The 23990-nt window shown below is 43.7% G+C and overlaps 2 protein-coding genes across 10 annotated transcripts in view; one reads left to right on the top strand and one right to left on the bottom strand.

Moving 5' to 3' along the window:
• The window catches only part of LOC144938471 (otoferlin-like), a 163861-nt gene extending 154162 nt beyond the window's left edge, over positions 1–9699 (top strand). For 3 of the 6 annotated variants that reach the window (XM_078866319.1, XM_078866317.1, XM_078866320.1), the window contains 6 exons: positions 411–509; positions 4070–4311; positions 5498–5676; positions 8002–8102; positions 9081–9266; positions 9610–9699. In XM_078866319.1, coding sequence (XP_078722445.1) covers positions 411–509; positions 4070–4311; positions 5498–5676; positions 8002–8102; positions 9081–9261 — 802 coding nt within the window. In that variant the 3' untranslated portion in view covers positions 9262–9266; positions 9610–9699. Of the gene's footprint in view, positions 1–209; positions 510–4069; positions 4312–5497; positions 5677–8001; positions 8103–9080; positions 9267–9609 lie in introns of those variants that run through there. The other 3 variants (XM_078866318.1, XM_078866321.1, XR_013637844.1) reach the window with 3 other exon arrangements.
• Positions 9700–17722: 8023 nt separating this feature from the next.
• Positions 17723–23990, bottom strand: part of PLEC (plectin) — a 174928-nt gene continuing 168660 nt past the window's right edge. For all 4 annotated transcript variants that reach the window (XM_078866310.1, XM_078866309.1, XM_078866312.1 and 1 more), the window contains one exon: positions 17723–22636. In XM_078866310.1, the coding sequence (XP_078722436.1) occupies positions 19763–22636 (2874 nt within the window). In that variant the 3' untranslated portion in view covers positions 17723–19762. The remainder of the gene's footprint in view (positions 22637–23990) is intronic.

The following is a 23990-nucleotide window of genomic DNA, read 5'->3' as shown; positions in this document are numbered from 1 at the left end:
ATAATTAACGTCGCTCCCTTTCCTCTTCTCTCGCCCACCTTGACGAGCGAGACGGCAATGTTGTAAGTTCACGTGTGCGACAGCCTCGACTCCACATCATCGACCACCATGCCCCTCTCGCCTGCCTGCTGGGACACTCCTGCTGACCCTCCTCCCTCCCTGCCCACCGACACGATCCCCACCCCCTCACACCCCCTCCGTCCCCACAGCTACGTGCTCAAGGTTGTGATATGGAACACGGATGAGGTTACGCTTGAGGACGACAATTTCTTCACAGGCGAGCGTTCGAGCGATATTTACGTGCGCGGGTACGTACAGCCTCGCCACTCCGCCACTCCCCGTGGCCGCCATACATTTCGCCTTCTTGATTTCTCCTCTCCTCTGCCCTCTTAACGCCTTCTCGCTGGAAGCTATGAGCTGCGTATAATCATTTGGAACACCGACGAGGTGATTTTGGAAGACGATGCTTTCATGACGGGAGAGAAGATGTCGGATATCTACGTGCGAGGGTAAAGGCAACCTCGCCTTTGAAAGAGACGCTGTATGCTTTTGTCCTATTGTGGAATGTGCCACCTCAGGCTTGTCCACTGATTCACTTGAAAGCGGATGCAAAATAGCAGACTCCTGTTTATCTTCTTGGTTCTTTCGGTAAAGTCACGTAGAAGGGAAATAATAAAATAATAAAAATAAAACATACTAAAATACAATTCTCACGACGTTTCGGCCACAACGCAAGCAGCCGTCAGGTGAAGAACAGGTCTGTCGGAAAGACTGTCTGAATGACTCTGTCTTTCCAACAGACCTGTCTTTCCGACAGACCTGTTCTTCACCTGAGGACGGCTGCTTGCGTTGTGGCCGAAACGTCGTGAGAATGATTTTATTATGTTTTATTTTTATTATTTTATTATTTCCATTCTACGTGACTTTACCGAAAGAACCAAGAAGATGAATCCCTGCAGTCACGAAAGCTTTAAATCGAGACTCCTGTTTGTTTTGCGACAACAAAACGAACAAAATATCCCACGTGCGTATATGCATGGGTCACATTGACCATTAGCATTATTGGGTGCCCTGTGCTATATGACTAATATATATTTTTCAACTGTTTTTAATTTCTCTCTATAGCTTCTATCGCCAATTATTTGCCGGTATTTACATCACGTGTTATGGGGGGGAAAAAACAATTGGCAAATGTTACAATGCGTGACATCTTTAGAGCTAATATGTTTTGCCCATTAGAAATATCGATATATTTAAAGCATACATGAGATGGTCTGTGACTATTAACAAAGTCGTTATTTCAGTCACATTAAATAGAGTATGGTCCGCTAAAGTGTATCTTTAACAATTTGAATAGGAGTATACAGTGTCACTTTAAATGTGCAGTTGCGATCTATGAATGCGATTGCAAATTCATGTTTTGTGTTTGTACGGGAACTCATTGTCTCTGCACTTGTGGTCTCTCTGACACCATTCTTCTTCACAAGAGTATGACCCTCCCCAAAAGAAATCTGTGGAAGGATGAAACTTAGTCGAAAATCATTTTGATTCGCTTTCCAGTATCAATCATTCTACTTCATAATTGTAAAGTCACTGCCAAAGCAAAGTGTGCAGTATGCATGCCTGTTCCTTTACAGTTAAAACTAACCACAATTATGCACCTTGCAAAGTTTACATCAATCAGCTCCTCCGCAGATTTCTGCCGGGAACCCATGAACCCTGTGCCATGCCAAGTGCAAACCGTTCTGTGAAAGTGTCCAGTATTGCTCTGGACACCACCTCCCCTGGCATGGACACATCTTCCTGCGTTCATTTCCTCCCTGACCAGTCACGGCAATTTTCGGAAAACTGGCATGGCATTCTGCTGCTGTGACCATGATCGTCCGTCACCAGATTGTAATGCAATGCCCGCAGTAATTTTCTTTAACAATAGAATGGCCTTTTGTTATTGAAACATACATTTGGCATACTCTTTGGTTCTTTTGGTAAAGTCACGTAGTTAGTTACATTTCAGCCGCGTGTAGTTCAGTGTGATGCCCGAAGTGTCTCTGCATGTGCTCGGAGCTTCTTCAGGAACTGAATAGCTCCTGAACATATTGCCGTCATCCCGAACCGTCGGACATCATGCTGAACTACACTCTGTACAACCGGAAATCTCTTAGAGACCTATACAGCACAACAGCGAAAATCTACACTAGAGTTTCTCACATCCCTGGGAAACGACTACACTGTAAAGTTAATGATGTGAGATAATTTCAAATTGCAGTGTCCCAATAATGCTTGTTGTATCCATTATTTGCTACACAACGCGCACAAACTGTGCCACATGCCCTTATGCACTTTCTTCTCTGCACTGACTGCCCCTTTGCCTGTGATTATTTCCTGTTGCGATCGCAGTGACTTTACTGAGCCTGTCCATTTGGCCCATGCTTCCCAGCATGCCCATAACACTGTGGGGAGTCGTGTGTCGTTTGTGTTAATGGGTTCTGGCAGCATTGCTTCTCAAGCTGTGAGCTGTGCATTCGACATAATCGCTCGGGGGAGGAGGAACCCTGGTGTTTATAGTCCAGTTTTTCAGATATTGAATTCAGTCATTGACTGTAAAAGCTGTACTCGGATGTGTTCATCGACACACCGCTAGTCCTTTCATTTTCCACGCGAAGACTGCTAGCAATATTATGCCCATCGTAAACATTAGCAATTGCAGTATTATATATATTTTTACAACATAAGACAATTGTGTGTGTACGGATATTTAACAGATTACTATTTGTCTGAACAGTATTTTATTAAAGAAGGATGGAATAGTTTTAAATACATGTAAAATTACCCTGCTGTTAAATCGGTGAAAGTGGCTAAATTAAGTGACACCTTAGATAATGTACATATTATCCCACATTGTCGGGATGTTAAATCTAGCACTGAGATCAGCACTGATCATCATGGTGCTGTGAAAATGGGTTGAAATGAAAGCCACATTATTTTATCCCTAGTTATGAATTAAAATATAATTAATGTACACTTTTGGCATGAATAATTATAACTTCAGCATTGCAGCTATAGTCTTAGTACAGTATATGGTATTTATGGTCATATCCAAGTAACCAGAATTCAAAACCAGTGTTTCAATGACAGACAGTTGTTCGTACGGTTTAATTGCTGTACAGTTTTATTGCTTTTAAAAGCCATTTGCTCAATGAATGATGTGTTCAGTGCCACGCGAACGCTTGAGAATCACTGCTGGAAGACCACACTTCAAGTGCCATTAAATGTGTTTTTTTTAATATGTAGACTGTTACCACTGCTATTTATAGCTACCAATGCCCAGATATAATTGTCAGCGTAATTTATTTGTTATTGCTTAATTTTTATTAAGTTTTAGGACAACAAGGGGAGGACAATGAATTTTGTTTGTCTAATCATAAAACAAAATATTGTTCAGCCCTTTCACAATTCTATTGCGAAGCCCTCCCCAACACCATGTTGGTCGTGTTTCACCATACTTCATGACATATGCATGTAACACAGATATAATTACAGACTATATTCATGGACAATTGTTTACTGTATCCACAAATGAGTAAACCCATGCATATACGTATGCCAATGCTTAAATATATATGCCACACGGTTAATATAATTTCGATGAATGGGTAGGTGTTAATGTGGCCACATTAATGCATTATTATACATTTTAGACAACATTTACAAGAGAGACAATGAAAACAATGCAGGGTACACGCAGACTACAGTGGTTTACCATACGGTACTATAGTCGATACGATAAACCAATGCAGTCTGCCCTCCTTCAACGGGGGGAGAACAGCAAAGCTACACGAACTCTCTCTCTGCTGAAGCCCTCTTGACGTGGCTAGCAGATCTCGGCATTGACATTGATCAGCTCCTGAACATATTGCCATCGTACGCAAGAATAGAATGCAAAAACCCACCGTAAAGAAGCAAATTAACCTCGTGTCCCCCCCTACTGCACGCAAACGCCACGGGATCCCCCCCCCCCCGACAAATCTCGCGGTGTTTGTCCAAACTCATCCGCGTCGCTCGCTCGCAGCTGGCTCAAGGGGCAGCAGGAGGACAAGCAGGACACGGACGTGCACTACCACTCGCTCACGGGCGAGGGAAACTTCAACTGGCGCTTCATCTACCCCTTCGACTACCTGGTGGCGGAGGAGAAGATCGTCATCTCCAAGAAGGAGTCCCTCTTCTCGTGGGACGAGACCGAGTACAAGATCCCGGCGCGTCTCACTCTGCAGGTGTGGGACGCCGACCACTTCTCGGCCGACGACTTTCTTGGTGAGGCCCTGCTACGGCGTTTGTGCTTCTGTGCACGCGCGCGTGTGTGGTTTTGTGTGTGCGCGCGTGTGTGTGCTGTTCCGTGCGTGGTTACGTGCGGTTTTGTGTGTTTGCGCGGTTCTGTGTGTGCGTATGCTAGGTTTCGTGCGTGTGTATGGTTCTGTGTGTGTGTTGCGTGGTTCTGTGTGTGTGTTGCGTGGTTCTGTGTGTGTGTTGCGTGGTTCTGTGTGTGTGTTGCGTGGTTCTGTGTGTGCGTATGTGCGATTGCATGTGTGAGTTGCGTGGTTCTGTGTGTGTGTTTGCGCGGTTATGTGTGTGTTGCGTGGTTCTGTGTGTGTGTTGCGTGGTTCTGTGTGTGCGTATGCTCGGTTGTGTGTGTATGGTTCTGTGTGTGTGTTGCGTGGTTCTGTGTGTGTGTGGCGTGGTTCTGTATGTGCGGTTGTGTGTGTGTATGGTTTCTGTGTGTGGTTCTGTATATGTGCGGTTTTGTGTGTGTGTGAATGTACATTTGTGTGTGTCGGTGTGTTCGTTTGGGTGAATGTGTTTCTGTTTGTGTGTTTCTGTCTTTGTGTTGTGTGGGGGGCGGGAGTGTAGTGGTTAGCGGCACTGTGCTACGAACCAAGCAGCCCGGCTTCAATTATTTGCTCACGGCCAACACCAGTGACAATTATCTGATTCGGTCCTGGGCCTCCCCTAGGTCGACTCAGCCTCAAATGAGTACCTTGCGGTGGCCCTCATTGATGCTCGCTAACAGTACTTTCCCCAATAGTTTGTTAAGGTTATATGGGGGGGTATTTGTCTTTTAGTCCTCTGTATGTATTCGAATGTCTCTGTGAAAGCAAACCTGAATTCAACTATCCCAGGCCATACACACATATAATTTGCATTACGGATCTTAACTGGACCTGCAAATTCTCGAGGACGACTCACAATAAAAGTTGTTCCAGGTGTAGCGTGCAAACATACGCACAGGTGGAGACTAATGCAGCCGAGCGTGCTCGTCACACTTCCCGCTCAAGTTCTATACAACACACACACACAGAACCACACAACGCTCACGTTCTATACAGGCTGACGGACATCACTCACTCGCTGCGCATGTTCACGAGGGTAAACTGTGGACCTCCATGCCCGCGTCTTGTACGATATTGTTGCAGTGGTTTGACCGTTGTGCATTCACGACCAGGTGCCATTGAGTTGGACCTCAACCGCTTCCCACGAGGGGCCAAGTCCGCCAAGCAGTGCTCGTTGAACATGCTCAAGATGGACGGCTCGGTGCCCATGATCTCCATCTTCAAGCTCAAACGGGTCAAGGGCTGGTGGCCTTTTGTCTCCCGCGACGAGAACGACGAACAGGAGCTCACGGTACGGCGTTCGTATATATCTATTTTCTTTTTTAAATCCTTTATATTAAGTTCGCTTGCTTGCTTAGGACCGTGCAAATCTTTCGGTCGTTTTTTAACCCACTTCCCGTGATCCAATCGAGCTGACATTTTCCACACAGACTCGTTGTGCGTGACAATTAATGTTCGTGAAAATTTTTTTCCAAAATTTTACACTTTTTAGGACAAAAATATTATATTTAATTACCAATTGCTTAATGGTGCAATGCAATCATCTGACCCATAGGTGGCAGCCATCTCAAGCCAGAGGACGAGAGTACTCTAGCCGCCACGCATATAAAGGATTTATAGTGAAAAACTTTTTTTACGGGTTATACTTATTAAATCTACGGGACCTTTTTACAGGTATGAACAACAGTTCCACACTACCCACCAGGGATTATTTGTCTGTCGTGCATAGCCCCTCCCAAACATGTAGTATGCTCCCGGATTGGTTGAAGTGCGTCACGTGACCGCGAGCTTTCTGTCGTGCATGAATGCGCTGTCCAACCAAGTTCCTACCTGCCAACTCCGAAGGAACGTGTTTTGGCAGTTTCAAAATGATGAAAAAATAAGAATATGCTTTACCCCTTATGGAAATATAACAGGCGGTGTTGAGATGTGCAAGCACCAAATAGGTTGCCGTTGCAAGGCATCGTGTCTGCATTAACCACACATAATTGTGACAAAACGTGCAAACAAACATGCTCTTATAATTATTTATGCATTGTCTTTGAAACGGATTGGCCTAGACCAGAGACAGCCATCGTTATGGCCTTGTCTCACCAGTGTAAGACTAGAGAATGCTAAAATGCGAATATTGCAAACACAATGCAAGTATCAAAGTGTTAAAAGTTCGGGTTGATCAATTATATCTATGAGACCTTTATGCCAGTGTCAAAATGATGGAAAAAATAATACTGTGTGGTTAATGCAGACTTGATGCCTTGTAATGAGGGGTAACTATTTGGTGATTGAACATCTTAACACCTCCTGTTTTATTACCAGAACGGGTAAAACCGAGTTTTTTTACAAAGTATTTTTTTACTTTGTTTTATCAATTTCCTCTCAGATTCCAATTTGTGCTCTCACCGCGGTGTTACGAGTAGAAAAGATGTCCTTTCAAAATTGCGTACAGAAAGTGGACGTAGCTCCTTCTCACATCCTGTGCTGTAGAGAAGTGTATGGCATGTGGATACAATAAACCAAATGAATGAACTTCTCAGAGCTGGAATATTGAAAAGCAAGTTAAAAACAAAAGTTAAAGCAAATTATGAGTGCAATCATCGCCGACTGGGCTGAGCCCGTCAGCTCGCTAGATTTTAAGGTACCCAAATTAATCATGCATTTGGTGCCTGGATTAATTTTGAAGGATATCTCGCTCAGCAAGTACCAGCTCAAGAGCTCTAGACGTGAAATGTAGCTTCCTCCCTCTCCCGGCCGTCATGGCCACCGTCCGTTATGAAATCCGCGGCAGTGACCATGCACCGGTTGAAGGTGTCGCCCCTCTTAACCCAGCCTTGTGGGACACTCGATACTCTTTAAGACCACTATGCATTACTGACCGTTAGGTGGATTTAACGGATAAGTTACTCCAACTTCATTGCTAGCCCAATGTGTGTCATGTCCAACACTAATAATTAAAAATAAGTAATTACCAAGTTGCAATGGCTGTGGAATTATTTAAAATACAAACGTAATTCACATATATATACAGTATATATAGAACACATTTTGATTAATTAATTATGACAATCATGATTAATCGATTCAAAATTATTCTTGGCATATTCTAATCACCAACTAATCTCTTTTATTAATGACGTTTTTTTTGCTTCAGATCTGACTACCACTCGTGTTTTTTTTTTGCCTGCCATCCCACTCTTTCCTTTGTCCTCCTGCTTCACCCTTGTTTTCTCCCTCTTCCACTATCCGATTAGCATGGTTGGTTATGTACGGTGCAAAAGAAGTTCGACCTACATTTGTACATGCTGTCTCCCTCACTCGCAAGATCACAGCTGGGGCTCACCATGATTATGCTCGAATGAGTCAGTTATTTGGAGGATGCGTCCCTCGGTTCTTTGCGTTTCCATCAGACTTTAGAGTTATTCAAATATGAGTCCCACGGGAGCCAACGCATGGCCCGGTTGCACGGTTTGCAAGGCTGCATGAGTGGACGAGTGCCGACGTAGGCGAATAGGAATTGTGTTTTTGCTCTGCTCACCGTGACCCCTGCATGACCCCTGCGTGACCACTGTGTGACCTCTGCGTGACCTCTGCGTGACCCCTGTGTGCATGCGTCCTGCAGGGGAAGGTGGAGGCTGAGCTGCATCTGCTGACGGCTGAGGACGCGGAGAAGAACCCGGCAGGGCTGGGCCGCAGCGAGCCGGACCCTCTCGAGAAGCCTAAGTCCGTCGCTTCTACATCCTGCTGCATTACGACTTGGCGTTCAGTACTGACACGTGTGGTGCAGCTCAGAGTACACGTACTTTGGGTAGCCAGCAGCCAAAGTTGACAAAGTAGACAAAGATTCCCTGTAGGGTGCTGGGGCAAATGCTGTTCGCGACCAGCTATGTAGGATGGCACAGCGCACATCCAGTATTGATGTTTACACACAATACCAGGGGACTTTTTTGAGGCTGAGTCCACCTAGGAGAGGCCCAGAACCTTGGTCCTTGAGTGGGAATCACGCATGGTTTTGCCGTGTTTAGAGCACAGTACGCTCACCACTACTCCACACTGTCATTGTCTAGATTCAAACAGGATTGTAGTCAGCATTCATTGTAATAATAACATCAATTTATCTGGGAAAGCCTCAGTCTCAATATCCTTTTTCCAGTAGGGTCCTGCACTTGGATCGTTGACAAAATCTTTAAGGAGTCTTTCACATGTCAAATAAATTTAGAATAACCAGAGAACAGGGTGGCAGGGTTCCTCAGACGAAAAAGCACATGGATGGCACCTCAGTGTGGTGTCACGTAGCCAACTGCTTGACCCCACAGTCCATCTTGCCGACAGGCAAATGATGATGCAGTCTAAATTGCCAAACAATAGTAATACTAGCAGGTTGGCTTGACAATTTAGGAGAACACCTGCCTTGCCTCTATAATGAACTCTGCCCTCACTGCTCCTCAGCCATCCGATGAGGCTGGGCAAGGTGAGTTGGTAGATAAGAGAACAACAGCGATGCTTGATTAGGTATAAAGAGCAGTGAGGAATTGCCAGGTATTTTGTACGCCAGATATTTTGTACACCTTTGCACTCTCTCAGCATTTGGTATTACTGCAATGTGTGATGCTATGTTTAGTCTTCTTGATACTTTCTCTTTTTTTCAACAACAACAAAAACTTCTCTTCTCCTTTTCACTCTTACTGCCGGCACGGACAGTCGGCCGGACACGTCTTTCATCTGGTTCCTGAACCCACTCAAATCCATCAAATACGTCATCTGCCATCGCTACAAGTGGATTATCATCAAACTCGTGGTGGCTCTGTTGATGTTGGTCCTTCTCGGTCTCTTCATCTACAACATGCCTGGCTACATGGTCAAAAAGCTGCTGGGGGCCTAGTGGTGGTGGGTTTCCTTTCACACTTGCATGCCTTATTCCCTGTTTAATAATCTTTATAGCGATTCCTGTTTTCGTACCTATCCCATTGCCTGCCTATTTTCTTTAACCTTGTCCTTTTTTTCAATCGTTTTAAGTATTTACACATTGTGTTTGCTTGCTTATGATACGCTTACTTTCAGTATGAGTGTGCATGTGTGTGTTGCCTTGGTGCAATGCAGAGTAACGATAATGCAATGTAATATTCTGAAACGTCATTATATTGAAGCAGTTGACAAAAAATGTTAAAATATCCATGTCCCGTTATTATCTAGTTGATGTGATGTATTGTTTTATTTCTTGTACTCGCAGTCGCCCCAAAACTTCTATCTCGTGGCTGACAAATCCATTCAAGTCCCTCTTCCTCGTCATCTGGAAGAACTACAAGTGGTACATCATCACCGCCCTCGTCCTCCTCATCTTCGCCCTCTTCATCGCCCTGCTTCTCTACACATTGCCAGGCGCCATCACAAACAACATCTTCGGATAGGGAACCTCAGAGACGATGGCTTTCGGAAACATTCCAAAAGATACCAAGAGGATTATAGCCAAAGCTCATGATGTTTTACAGGGTTGCGAGGGCACGAGATGGATCCACCTCAAAGGAGAGGCAAAGCCAATTATCCACAGCCTGTTTATAACTCACGTAGCACAGGTGCACCCAAGCTGACGGGATGTGTTGATAATGTTACGTTGTGAACATGTGACGCATTAGCAGCGTCGTCTCGAAAAATCTACACATGCACTCCAACCGTTCGAATAAGCACTTAAAGTGACACCTTTGCTCAGGAGACCATTATTGTGCGTAAAAAATAGCCTCTTGCGTTACATGCCACCCATGGGGATTAGGTTGGCAGCCTCACCTGGGGGCAGGTGTGTGAGTTTATATAATATACTAGCCAGCTGCACTGGTTGCAAGCGATTGTACAGCGGTATATGTTTATGGTGTTTTACAAACGAGCATTGAAATTGTGATAGCATTTGCTTTGGTGTGTACTTAATGGGACCTCCTTTGCCAGTACCAAAATATGAGCCTTGTCTCAAAACGGCGTCCTCTGGTCAAACACCGTTTTGAGACTCGGCTCAAAAGAAAGCTGTCTCTGGTGTGGACCAATCAGTTTCAAAGACAATGCATATATTATCAGAGTATGTTTTTTGTTTGCATTCTGACCACAAGTATTGTGGTTAATGCAGACATGATTCCTTGTAAAAGGTTTCAGTTTGGTGTTTTAACATCTTAACACCTGTTTTGTTGCCAGAAAAAAGGGGAAAACCTATTCTTATATTTTGGTGTGTACTATAAGCCATGTACATTCTCTGCATGTGGACAGCTAATGTTTAATTTGTGGTAGTTTTTGTATTTTTGAGTAGACAGTTTATGCAATCAATTATCATACAATTGACACGTGTGATTTTTAGAACATTTCCCTGCATGATTTTGGACGGGGTAGCAACACTGAGCTGCTCAAAGCTCAAGTCTGGCGAGGCCTTCCTTTTCCATCCGTTGGCCACATTTCACAAAGATGTGGCCCAACTTGGCTTTAAATACAGCACCTGGTTGAAATCATCTCGTGGAAACACCAATTGTTCGTAAGCCACAAGTTCTTAAGTGTGGATCATCTTATTAAAAAAAGGTGGGAATACGTTACTTGTCGTGTGACAGCACCAAAAGTCTTTAGCACCAGAACAAAATGCCACACTGCCCAGTGTATCATAGGAGGGTGGGGATGCTGTGGTGGTGTAATGCTAGCACACTGGACTTGCACTCCAGAGCTCGCCCATTCGATTCGATCTCCTGGCGTGGCAGTTAAAACAATGTCGCAAGTTTATTAAAGCCCTCTGCCTCGGTCCACGCAGCAGTATAAGTGCCACGGTTGATCAGCAGGTCCCGTGCGGTTGGGTAAAGTGTGGGTACGCTCATGTCTTCCAAGACGTCTGTCCAGCGTTGACAAGTCGACCAACATGCTTGAGTGCTTTCGTTGGTAGAGGCCATAATGCCAGTAGCAATCAATCGAAAGGCTGCACCTTTATCTTGCTGTCAGTTAAGTATTTTATTTCAGGATGCCTGGTCATGGTTTATAATTCATTTGGGATTTTACAACATTTCTCTTTTTAATTCGACAAAAAAACATAAAAGCACGGAATCAGACTGCACGATGGCCTAATGTGCAACATAAAATGTGTAACGGGAGGGGACCCTCGTGACCTGGACAATAGAGGACGAATGAACGGGAAGACAAAAACAGAGCCAAAAGTGAGTTGCTTAAATCTATCTCTTTGCCACATGGACCGGTCTTTAATGTGCATTCATTTTTGCTTGGACGTTACATCCTCCATTTGTATCTAAAAGTACTGGTCAACGATTTAGGAGACCGCTTTTGTGAATACGTTACGTATCTTGACATAAGGAAAGCGCTACGTAGGTGTACTAAGAGGGTTGCGTGTGTCATTGGTCGACATCTGTTTCAAGATATTTTTTTCTGTACTGGGACACTGCCACCACTGTTCTTTGCATCACTTAATTTTGGACTTTGATATAGAAATGTGGTGAACTATTGTGCACAGTACTTGAGTAAGTGGATAACTGAAATCAAGAGTAATATAATAGTAGTAATTTTTTGACCTACCAATAACCAGTATTTAATCTTAACATTCAATGATTTAATAGAAAATATCGTTACAAATATAATATTGCAAAATCAGTCGTTTTTTATGACATATACCAAAAAAGTCGTACTGAGCATACATTAAATATATGTACCCTAATACTTACTGTAATGCATTGATTTGAGTAGTTACTGTGTTGGGAAATAATGTGCGCATACCTTGAATAGCTTGTTCTCAAAATAGTTTGATGTTTTATTCTAAACGCCGAAAAATCCCGTCATCTATTCTACTTTTGTATTGATCCTCAACGTTTTTTTTAAAACGAAATTGGTGGTATGGGTAAATTGTAATTGTAATAATATTTCTATGTAATTGCTTTAATGCCATTTCTCCAACATTTAGAGTGAGGATTTGCAATGCATTGTGCAATGGTGTTTTGTGTGATGCAGTACATAGGACACGGTGGTTACTGGTATGTGGGTTTATTTTCATGGGGATAATGTGGACAATCACGAAAGTCTGTGTTTATATGGATCAGCCGGTTCGTAAATGCGATCCCAGGTCTCGGAATCTTTTGAACAAGGAATCTCCCACTTTTGCTTTCAAATATATTGTTCCACCTGGTATATATATATTGTTTGGTTTTTATCGTCTGCCATGGTCAATCCACTGCTGGATGAAGGCCTCCCCAAGCCATTGCCACCAGTCAAAACTCTTCGATGTAACAATCCACCCTGCACGTGAACAGGTTTCATAGCTCCATCTCCTCGGATGCATTCCATTGCTTGACTGCCACTCTGTTACCACTCTTGACCACTCTCCATCATCCGCTTGTGATTAATAATGTTTACTAGTGAAGCAGGGATTTTCTCTTTAAAAAACCTACGTTTATTTAATCACGGCATAGCAGTTGAATATTATTGATGATTACGTTTGTAATTTTGTTCTGCCTGTTTAAAATGCACGAAAATGTTTCTTGTTGGGTTTGCTTAAAAACGTTTCTATATAACGTTATGTTGCTGCCCATGAATGTAATACATACATTTTGTATGTACTATATGATATTATTCATGGTTCCAAGTGAGATCCCCTTTGTCATTTAGCTTAGTTACACACATATTGGAGTACAGTAGGAGTTTTAGATTTATTTTTTCATAAAAATTAAAATCGATTAAGGTTGGTGATCTACACCAGAGCACATCGTCACTTTTATGAAAGAGCGCACAACTTATTTCTACTTTCTTAAAAAAGAAAAACCACGAAGAGGCTAAGATAATAGGATGAATGTGCCACTCACCTCCACTTATCTGTGAACGACTGGAACAAAAACCTTGGGTAATCGTGGATAACAGGAAAAATAAGGACACGGATGACTACTTTCCATGGAAACTTTCAGGTCCCACAAATGACAGGAATTGTGGGTAATATGGTCCCACAAATGACAGGAATTGTGGGTAATATGGTTGAAGGTTAATTGAGTTCTGTAATAATGCATGAGACGATACGTATAGATTTTCAAATGGAATAAAAGATTATGTTACGAGCAAGGGCATTAGATTACTTAGAAAGACCTATTGTTGTGTTATTAATGAAGGTCAGGGGTTTTTGTGAAGACATACGAAGCACGTTAGCCATCCATGAAAATGACAGGGTGCTTCACAAAAATGTTAACACTTCCGAGAATTTGCAACAATAGCACAAAGAAATGTGCCTCCGGGCTCTGGAGACCACCTGGAGAAGATTCCGGGCACGTGTTGACAATGATGGCGAACAAGTGGAGACTCTTTGAAGCGATTAACATCGTTTTTTTTTTCATCACGTTACAGTCTATTATCTGTTCTTTTTCCATTAAAAACGATAGTCCCATATAAGTTAACATTATTTTCAAGCACCCTGTGTATTCGATAAGTGTTGGAGAACAGCACGCATAGCTTTGAATCACGCAGTTAATCGAAGCCCTCGCTGCGAATGGCGGTCGTACAAAAAGTGTCATATGAAAGTGTAGAAGTATGCTAGCTTTGGGAAGGTTGAAGGGATTATTGCTAGGGTGAGGGAAGGTTGTGTTAGAGTATGCTAGTCAGAACAAGTCGCCGACAAGTCTTCCTTGGACGTTGAACTCAAATTTAGGTAGAAAAATCGACATTAACACATTCGATGTGCATCTTTATCGGTGCCCGAGTGTGTCGCCAAAAAAAAAAAGGTTAGACGGTTCTAATTACAAGTCTTTTAAAAAAAAAAAGCTGCATGACGAATGAACAAAATATATTGTTGCGATAAGAGTACTGTTTAATAGCATCCTATACATATATGTACATCTGTGTATATAGAGGTCGATTGTACACTATGTAAAGTATACATGCGTTTATAAAAGTGTGTTTATACAGTCCAGTAGATAGCCTTGTTGTACATGATGCATGGCGGAATTACAATTCGGATTTGCTCGCGATGAATTAATGAAGGCGGGGGAGGGGGGATGGGGGGGCTTGTTGCTGTATATGTGATGGCGTGATGGTGCAAGTGGCCGATTCGTGTTGGGGACTGCGGGGAACGACGTTGGTGGCTATTTTACTCCGCGCCGGTTGACATCGGCACTCTTTTGTGCATTCTAGTGCGTTGAATTGTAAGTGCTCTGTGAAGTAAATAAAAAAAAAACTTGAGTTTGTTTCATCTTGGTGTCCCTTCGGTGACGGGTGGCACAAACGCCGTATTTTAAGATGACAAATATCGGAACAGGTTACAATCCAATTTATAGGGACAATGTTACGCTGTAATATCCCCAAAAGCAGTGCAGGATTATCCTAGTAGCAAAGGTACATATGCTACGGGCCCCGCACTTTCAAGGGCCCCGTGTTAAATGCTTTCAAGCTATCAATTCCGGTTCAGTGATTCTGCACTTGCTCTATTACTTTAGTACTATACTGCCTTCAACTTTTATGAACGACTGGGTGTTTAAGGTTATCGATTTGTCGTATTATCTGGCTGTATCGCAAATGCAAAAATACAATTACTTGACTATGCAAGCAAAAAATTAGTGTTTTAATTTTGGAATTTTTTTTTCATTTAGGGCCCCTTTATAACATACGCTACAGGCCCGCACTAGCTTAATCTGGCACTGCCCAAAAGATGATCACACATTGAACCGATTTACTTTTTTAATCCACATTCAACCTACTCTCAAGCTAACTTTCTGGACTACGACATTGTTGTTGGTTATCGTGTTAGGGCTTGTGGAGAGCACACACACACTGGGACATTTGTGAAAAATAGCTTCATAGCTTCATCGAATTCCTCCACTATGAATGCAGATTCTAATTCTGACGGGGCCACAGTCAGCTATTTGATGACATGCAAGGTGTAGCCCGGGTGTTTACTGTTATTTTTGAAGGTCTTGATGGAAAGAAGTGCATTGCACTTGCAATTGCACAATGAAAAGGGGGAACTGTGCATGTTGCGCATTTCTTCACCGCATGTTATTTTTGCTACAAGCAACAGTGACGTTTGTTTTAGCCGTAATTATATCCCCGACATTGTCTGTTGAAATTGATGCATCCGTGTTTCCGTACGGCACACCAAGCAGTGGGTCGGCCAAGGCTGGGGACAAATGGTGCATCCGATGTTCATACATATGTAGAGGAGTAAAATGGGGGCGTGACGTCAGGTGTGCCGTTCAGAGCGATGACGTCACGTCTCCTAGGGTACTTAAGGGATACCCCGTGACGTAGGCGGGGTCACTGTGGGAACGGGTAAAGTAAGCAGGGTGAAGAGGGAACCAGTGGGTAGAGAGAGGGATCGAATAGGGAGTCTGGGGAGAAGCCGGTGGTAGCCGTAGAGGTGCTTCTCTCTCCACTCGGTGGAGTCGGCAGAGTCCACGATCCGACACGAGAGAGAGAGACCGGAGCTAGCCGGTAGGGACCCGGACTCAGAGTAGGACCCTTAGCCCCTGGGAGTTGTGTACCCTGCTGTGTGTTATTGATAAGCTTTAATAAACCCTGGCGAAAGCCCTTAACTTACCTGCGTCTACGAGAACGTCCGTCGGAACTTCTCTACACATATCTAGACGTTTGTTAAGAGACAACAACAAAAATAGACGAGACTGCACATAAGGCCCGTGTGTAATTTACCGTTACAAAAAAAAAAATCCGGTTTCTTTACTAATCATCTACATTTTTGTAGCACGTGATTTTAAGCTGTTGCCATGACAACTATTTAAAGTGATTACCACGACAACCAATTGGACGCCATCTGTCATTCATAAGAGTGTGTTGGATGCGCAACAAAAACAATTTAAAAAATGGGTGTGATCAAAGTTGGGTTTTGAATGCTCACGGGTGAAGAACTATGCTCTCTTGATCTTCCGTTTTAGACGTCACAACACCACCTGGACATCTGTGACTATTCGTCACCTGCAAAAAAAGAGCTTTCTAGCTCATCGTATTCCTGCGGTATGAATAAATATTGATTCGGAATCAGTTGTTTAGAACAAGCGCCTCTTAGCCCGCTGCTGTGTCGGTGTGGCACAGATACCTTGCAGGACAAAATGTGATGCATGGTGAAGAGGTGACCCACGATGTCCCAAAGTGCCCACGGTGGTGAGATGTTAACTACCTCGTATGGTTCACAGGAGGCCGTGAGTTCGATCCCGATCCTGACTCCTGTATATTTGGAGTGTGCGTGTTTCTCTATGCCAATGTTCGTGCGAATTTTGCTCCGGGTACACCGGTTTTTTTCCCGTTAATCAAACAAATCTTCATTTTTCTTTCGCACTATTTCGTGCAAAGGATGCCCATCCACGTTTAGAAACACGCGTTTAGAGTATTTGGCTGCGATACATTTCCACGTGATGGGCCACTTCGTTGAGCTACATCACGTGGCTCGGTCGCTTCTGAAAAATAAAGGAGCTACGTCGCTTAGCCTGACTTTACCCGATTTAAAGCTTTCGTGACTGCAGGGATTCATCTTCTTGGTTCTTTCGGTGAGAACCAAGAAGATGACTTTACCCGGTCAAGCAATTCCAAAGTTTTCAATTTCGTGAGCGGGCAGTACGAATGCGTTACATCGCCACCTCGTGGCGACTCTGGGGAACCGCACCGCCACTAACGCCCTTCGGAAACGCGCTCAGCTCAGTTGGACAGGTACGGGACCCCCCACCGCGGCGTGCCGACAACGACTCACATTGCGGCTGTGGTTGGCCCGGTTGTATCGCTCCACAACACAGCGGGGGCGGCGAGAATTTAAGAAACTTTTGTATCGTCGACTTCGCACGCCACGCGCCGGTATCGAACCGGCGTCTTTCTGGCTCGCAAGGCGAGCGTGCGAATTGTGTTCGTTCACAACGGCGGCACCTTGCACGGAACGGGTGATGCGTGTCATTCATACAACATCAACTGCGTGCTGTCTTCGCATGCATACAGTATTATGTGTTTAGTCCATCGGCCTTTTGCCTTTCAGACGATGGTTATTATCAAGCAGCAGAGTTTTTGATTCATTAAAAAAAATGTTGCTCGATTTTATCGGGCTGGAAAGCTGAAATACTGATTGGAATGAATGTTGTATGTATAGGTATTGGGCGGGTTATGACTATGAGATTACCATCCGGCAAATAAATAATAAAACACTTGGTCATGAACTTTTACTAATATAACCTGATGCTGTATTACTTCTGTGTCTAAATTAACAACGCATCTGAGCTAACTAGTTAAATATTTGGCCTTCTTGGTTTTGAAATTGGTAACTTCCGCACAATGTATACAAAATACAAAAACACACGTTTAAAGTCGATATATGTATACCTTTATTCACAAGTACAGTTTTTCTACACTATTTCCCTATGTAATGCTAGCTGCATTCACTTGGTCAGTTGGGTCAGTAGTCAAAGGCTAAAAACAGCATTTAAGAAAGGTTACGATTGCATCGAATGCAGTAGAGATATTTGTTAATGTACTGAGTAAATACAGATATGACTGGAACCAAAACACATGCATGCTCTTATAAATGAAATACATAGAACAATGCCCAAGCAAACTTGCCAGTTAAGCACATCAGCAAAATTGAAAACAATTTAAACGACATTGGAGAGATTTTATTCAATAAAGCATTCATGCAAAAATATAGTCCGATTAAGTACTTTAATTTTAAAACATCTGCTTTAAATGAGAAACAAAATTCCTGCATGCATCCCCTAAAACCATTTTGTACAAAATATATCAAATAATAAATTGAAGCTTTTGGTTGCAAAAGCGCCTAAATATGCGCAAGCCAATGGTGTCAGTCACTTTTATCTGTGCACTTGCGTTTTCCAGTTTCAATTAAAACATTGCAAGGATCTAATTCATAACCGTATGTAACGTACTGTATACACACGCTTCTGTAAAATTCATTTAGACGTACCTTACTCCACCGTAAATTAATAAAACTCCTTAACAGTTATTTTAGAATCACGCTGGTGAAAGCTCAGCATCTGCCCATCTTATATACGACGAAGCGTTCACAGCCACCGCAGTGGAACTTACAACGTGAGATTGCACCCTGGTGGTGCCTGACAATTGTTCAACCGTCTTGTAATTTCCACTTGGAAATTCAGAGTCCGTTCGATCACACCCTGAAGCCCCATTGGTTGCCGATTCACTGGCCGATTGCAACAAACGGGCACCTTTACGGTACGCACCTGTGACCATCTCTCAATTAAGCGACGCTTAAGTGGCCGTTATATTTATGCAGAAAGTGAATTGGAAAACATGCGATGGAGTAAATTGCCTGCTTAAACCTGAGCCAAAAACACAACCGTATTTTATTCATTACAACTTTGATAATGTTGTTTGTTAAAGCCCAATCGGTGTTTGGGGCATTTGGGCCTTGTGCTCAGCAACCATGAAATATATATATTTTAAAACATGTCCATGCTATGAGTGAATTGACCTTTATTTTATACACTTGTATTGAATTGACATTGGCAACTGTTTAGCTTTTTATATACTTTATATAAAATCATTATACCACCACCGTGAGCACCCGGCTCAGGCAAGTGAATTCCGTGTGGCGTAGTGAGGGTGTAGTGTAAAAAAATAGAAATGTGGGTGAAGACTTCCAAAAGCTTGTACGTATCTCGTAATATATTGACCAACGTTTATACCATTCAGGTAAAAACATTTTAAGTGTGCATGGAAAAGTATGAGATGCGCATTTTGCATTTACACCTTGCATTCAAGTGGAGGTGGTATAATTCAAGGCAATAGCTTCATCAAGAAAATGTGTTTAGAACAATTTTTGAGTTCAGCATCATTGGTCTTAAAAATACTGACTAAATTGATATAGGTTTGCGCTTTGCCTCCATGCACATATATTGAGAAAGCGTTGTTGTTTTAAAGAAATTAATGAACATACAAACTGCAAAATGGATCGCCATTTATGAATAACATAATTTAAGCATTTCATATTAATATTGCTATTTATGGTGGTATTTGGAATCCGCAAGTAAAATATTTAATGCTATAATTTCCCTTTTCCATACTGACTTATGTATAGCTTAATTTATACCGTAGAAACAGGAACATACCTATTTTACCATTTAATACGGTTTTACTAATGTTACAAAAAGTTATAATGGGAGTAAATGCTGTTTAATTACAAATGCACCCTAACCAATATGGGTCTTATCTTCCATGACAAACATGTCACGTGATAAACCACTATGGCCAGCAATCATTTCCCTCTCATTAAAAAAGAATCATCCTAAAATAATGTGCTCTCTTTTTAATGTAACCGTTGACAGCAATGAGAGCGCACACACTAACATCATGGTCAACACAAAACCTGGAGCCTCAGTCTCTCTCGGGTGACTGAACCTTTAAGTGCATTGCAACTAGTATCTCCGCTGTGTGTAGCTCCCAGAACTGAAGCCTCCAGAGCCCATGCCGCTGTAGCTCATGCTGCTGTACGACGCTGAACTGTAACCAGAGGAGCCGATGCCTCCAAAGCTTGAGCCCGAGCCCGATCCCAGATCTATGCTGCCTCGCCTCGAGCCTTGCCTTGAACTTGCTTTGGAGCTGGTCAGGGAGCCGTACGCTGAACCCAACCCACCGCTTGAAGAGATGACCCCACTGGCCTCCAGGAGCCTTATCCCATTATCTGCATCCACCATGGACCGGTCCAGGGCGTCCTTGTAGGACATCCTTGCTCTGGTCTTGGGGCAAGTGAGATACTTGAAGTGAGTGGCCACATCGCGTAGCTTCTTGATGTTCGACTGATCGACGAGACCTTTGGGCAGTGCCTCCTCCAGTGTCAGACGCTTGGGGTTGCCTGGCTCCACCATACCACCGGTTAGATACTGAGCCTCCAGGTAGCGACGCCCAGACTCGTACGTCAGCAAGCCCTTATTCATCGCTGGTAAAATGCCAAGCTTGGCCTTGGTGATGGGGTCTTCAAACCCAATGAATGCCTTTTCTGATGCTGAGATCATGTTACCTATGCGACTATCAATGAGACCCTCTGTTACAGCCTCTTTGATGGTATAACGCTTTCCAGAAAATGGATCCAAGATGCCCCCTGTGCAAGCCTGTGCCTCAACGAGTCTCTGGCCTGTGAAATTGTCCACTAGCTTCCTGCGCATGGCCTCTGCGACTGAGATCTTCTCGAGCTTCTGTGTATCTAGGATCCCACCAATGGCTGACGATTCTTCTGTAGGGTCACTCCAAATGCTGTCAGTGCTGTCAGGGCTGAGCAACGGACTCATTGGAAATGAAGATGACTTTGACTGAATGCTGCTCGTGCTCTTGGAGCTCTGAATGCCGGTCAGGAGGTCACCAAAGTCTGTGATAGAAAGCTGACCTGAACGATACATCTCTATGGCTGACGGATCTAAGCTACCTTTAGCGATAGCTTCTTCCACGCTATACTGTCGCCCTGATCGTCTGTCAACGAGAACGGAAGTAACAACACCATCGCTGCCGGTGGTAATAATCTCTTCCCATTCACACTCTTGTCCAGAGAGCTGCACGTAGGTTTCATGGTCAATTAAGCCTTTACGATAGGCTTCAGAAACTGTCAGCTCCCTGTTTGTGTCGGGATCAATGATAATAACTCTGCGCTTTCTCACTGAAGACTTTGAAGACATCTTCCGCTCCTTCTTCTTTTCTTTGAGTGGGAGCAGGCAAAGACCAGTGTCTGCGTCAGTGATACACCGCTGCATCAGGTCCAGGTAGGTAAGATTCTCTTCGGTGTTTGGGTCAAAGAAGCCTTTGGTGTCATCACTTGGGTCAAGCAGGATTTGGTTCATTTCTTTATCAAACAGTCCTCTCTTGTAAGCAACCTCCACAGGGAGCCGGTGGCTGGCTTGAGGATCAATGATGCCTCCAGTAGCAATCTGTGCTTCCAGGAGACGGATGCCATGGTCTTTGAGAATGAGGCCTTTTTTCATTGCTTGGAAAAGTGAGATGGTCTTCCCTGAGTAAGGGTCTTTGTAGCCAGTCACTGCTCTCTCCGCCGACAAAAGCTTGTCGCGGTACTCTTGACCGACCAGAGCCTTCTGTGCTGCCTCATCCACGGATAACTTCAGGTTTCGCACAGGATCGACTATGAAGCCTGTAGCTGCTTGAGCTTCCAACAATACCAGCCCTGTGCCAGGCCTGAGCAGCCCCCTCTTGATTGCACTGTAAATTGAGAGTTTTTCCTTTGTTGCCTCGACGTAGAGCCCAGCAATGCCGATGAAACCGTCAAGGTAGTTCCGGATGGAATGGGAAACCTCCTCAACTGACGTCGTACCAGATTCGAGTTCATTTGCAGTTTTTTGAGTGATGAGGCCAGAGTTCATTAGCTCCTGCAGCGTCACTTTGCGACGCAGTCCGTCGAAGCTAAATGATGTGATCCTGGTTATGATCTCAATGACTATGATGATTATGCGTTTGATGGTCACTTTTCCGGTTCGGTACTGCGAAATTAGCTCATTTCTCTTATTCTCATTGATCAAACTTGTGTTGTATAACACCTCCCACACTGACATTTGCTTGCCAGAAAATTGTCCACAAGGAATTTCCATCATAGCATTTTTGAATTCCTTTTGTGTTTCTATCTCAGAATACATGTATGTTGTCTCTATGGTGGTGGAACCTCTGCTGGTTCCATTTGTTTTGGCTTTATCCACTTCGATTTCCCCATTGGTTTGGGTTGCGTTCGTCTTTTCTATCAACGCTTGCATCTCAATCTTCTTCTGCTCTTCAATTCTCTGCAGCTCAATCCTCCTCTGCTCCTCAAGCCTCTGGATCTCAAGCTTCCTCTCCTGCTCCAGCTTCTCCAGCTCCAGCTTCTTCTGCTCGTTCTGCCTCTTCGTCTCTTCCTCCAGACTCTTGAGCTTCTTGAGGAGCTCCTTGTTCTCTTGCTCGGCGCGTTTCTTCTCCTCGTCCGACCTGGTCTTCTCCAGGTCCAAGGCCTCGCGCTGACGCCGTTGGAACTCGTCCTCGTACAGCTTCTGCTTGCGGAGGGTCTCCTCCATCTGAGCTCGCAGGCGAGCGTTCTCCTCCTCTTGCTGCTTGCGCATGCGGGCCTCGGCCTCAAGCTGCGTCCTGGCCTTGCCTAGCTCCGTCTCCAAGGTCCTCTCCAGCCGCGCCTTCTCCTCATCAAGGATCCGCTGCTTCTGCAGCATGGACTCTCGCTCTCGCTGGTACTTCACGCTGTCCTCCTTCAGCTGCTTCTGCATAATCTCAATCTTGTGCGTGATTTCCGTCTCCTCTCTCTTCACCGTCTGCGCGCGGGGGCAAAAGGGAGCGAGTTTAGTTTGGGGAAAATGTGGTTATGTTTTCGACTGCTCAGCGTGTTAGTCAGACGGCATTGAGCAGCAAAATGTTGTACAGTAAGATACGGAATTGAATAATTGATACGTGGAAATTAATATGTGTTGTTTAAAAATAAATCAATGAAATGGAAACTACTGTGTTAATGCAGTGCAGTCTTTTCATTAATTATACTGGCTAGTTTGGGATCAGGCACAGCACTTGTAAAAAACACTTAATATTCATAAACGTTATTAATGAGCAAATCAATGAATAGTAACCAAACGTGTAAAGCTAATTAATATTCGTATGACTGAAGATGATAATAATATAAAATGTGAATAAGATATTTAATTAAAAAAAAAACTCTTTTTGTACATGCTAATTCTTGCAACTCAAAGTTTAATGTTTCTAAACATTTTTTTTTATAGTGGATAAAACTCGCTCAGGGCCAGTGCCTGCATATCAGAATCCGTACAGCGTGACCACAAACGTTACAACAGCAATAAGCGCATTAGCATTTAGCGATGTTGTGATCAATGGCTTCCAAAGCATTTGCCGAGCTTGTGGCGTGATGGGAGGGGAGGTCGGGTGCAGCAGTCGCAGCTTCAAGCACAAACATAAGAGAACTCCTCTTATCTGTTTTCCCTATTATCCACAATTCCTGTTATCTACAGGAGCCGTTGGGTCTACGGACACTTTTATTATCATAATCAGCCCTATTCTTCCAATTCTAATTATCGACGATTATCTGCGGATAGTGGAGTAATCGGTTACGCAATATTGAGCTGGGATCCGCAATTTCGAAGGGTGCTGCTGTGGCGAGATATGAACTACCTCGCCTGGTATACACAAGGTTGTGGGTTCAATCCAAACCCTGACGTCTATGTATTTGAAGTTTGCATGTTCTCCCCGTGGTCATGTGGATTTTTCCCTGGGTCCTCCGGTTTTTCCCTCCACATTTATAAACATGCATTTAGAGAATTTGGCTGCTATAAATGTCCACGTGATAAGCCACTTCGTTGAGCTATTATTTGTTGCCATGCTGCTTCTGACAAAGAGCTACATTGGTCAGTGGGCCTTACCTGGTAAAATATAAAAAAACTGTTAGTTTAATAGAACTCTCACATTTTTGTGGATAAGAGGAGTTCTCCTGTCCATACCTCACTTCTTCTGAAGAGGATAGGGCTACTCTTATAAAGAAGAAGAAGAAGTGTGCAAGAATCACAATTTCAGTAATTTAAAAAACACAGCGTCATGCGCCGTTTGCAGCAGTGCCAACACGCAGGAGTCTGCGGGGAAAGCTGAATCTGGGCGGCAACATTC

The sequence above is a fragment of the Lampetra fluviatilis genome, chromosome 22, assembly GCF_964198595.1.
Source record: "Lampetra fluviatilis chromosome 22, kcLamFluv1.1, whole genome shotgun sequence".
Classification (NCBI taxonomy): domain Eukaryota; kingdom Metazoa; phylum Chordata; class Hyperoartia; order Petromyzontiformes; family Petromyzontidae; genus Lampetra; species Lampetra fluviatilis.
This window is presented reverse-complemented; position numbering and strand designations above follow the sequence as displayed.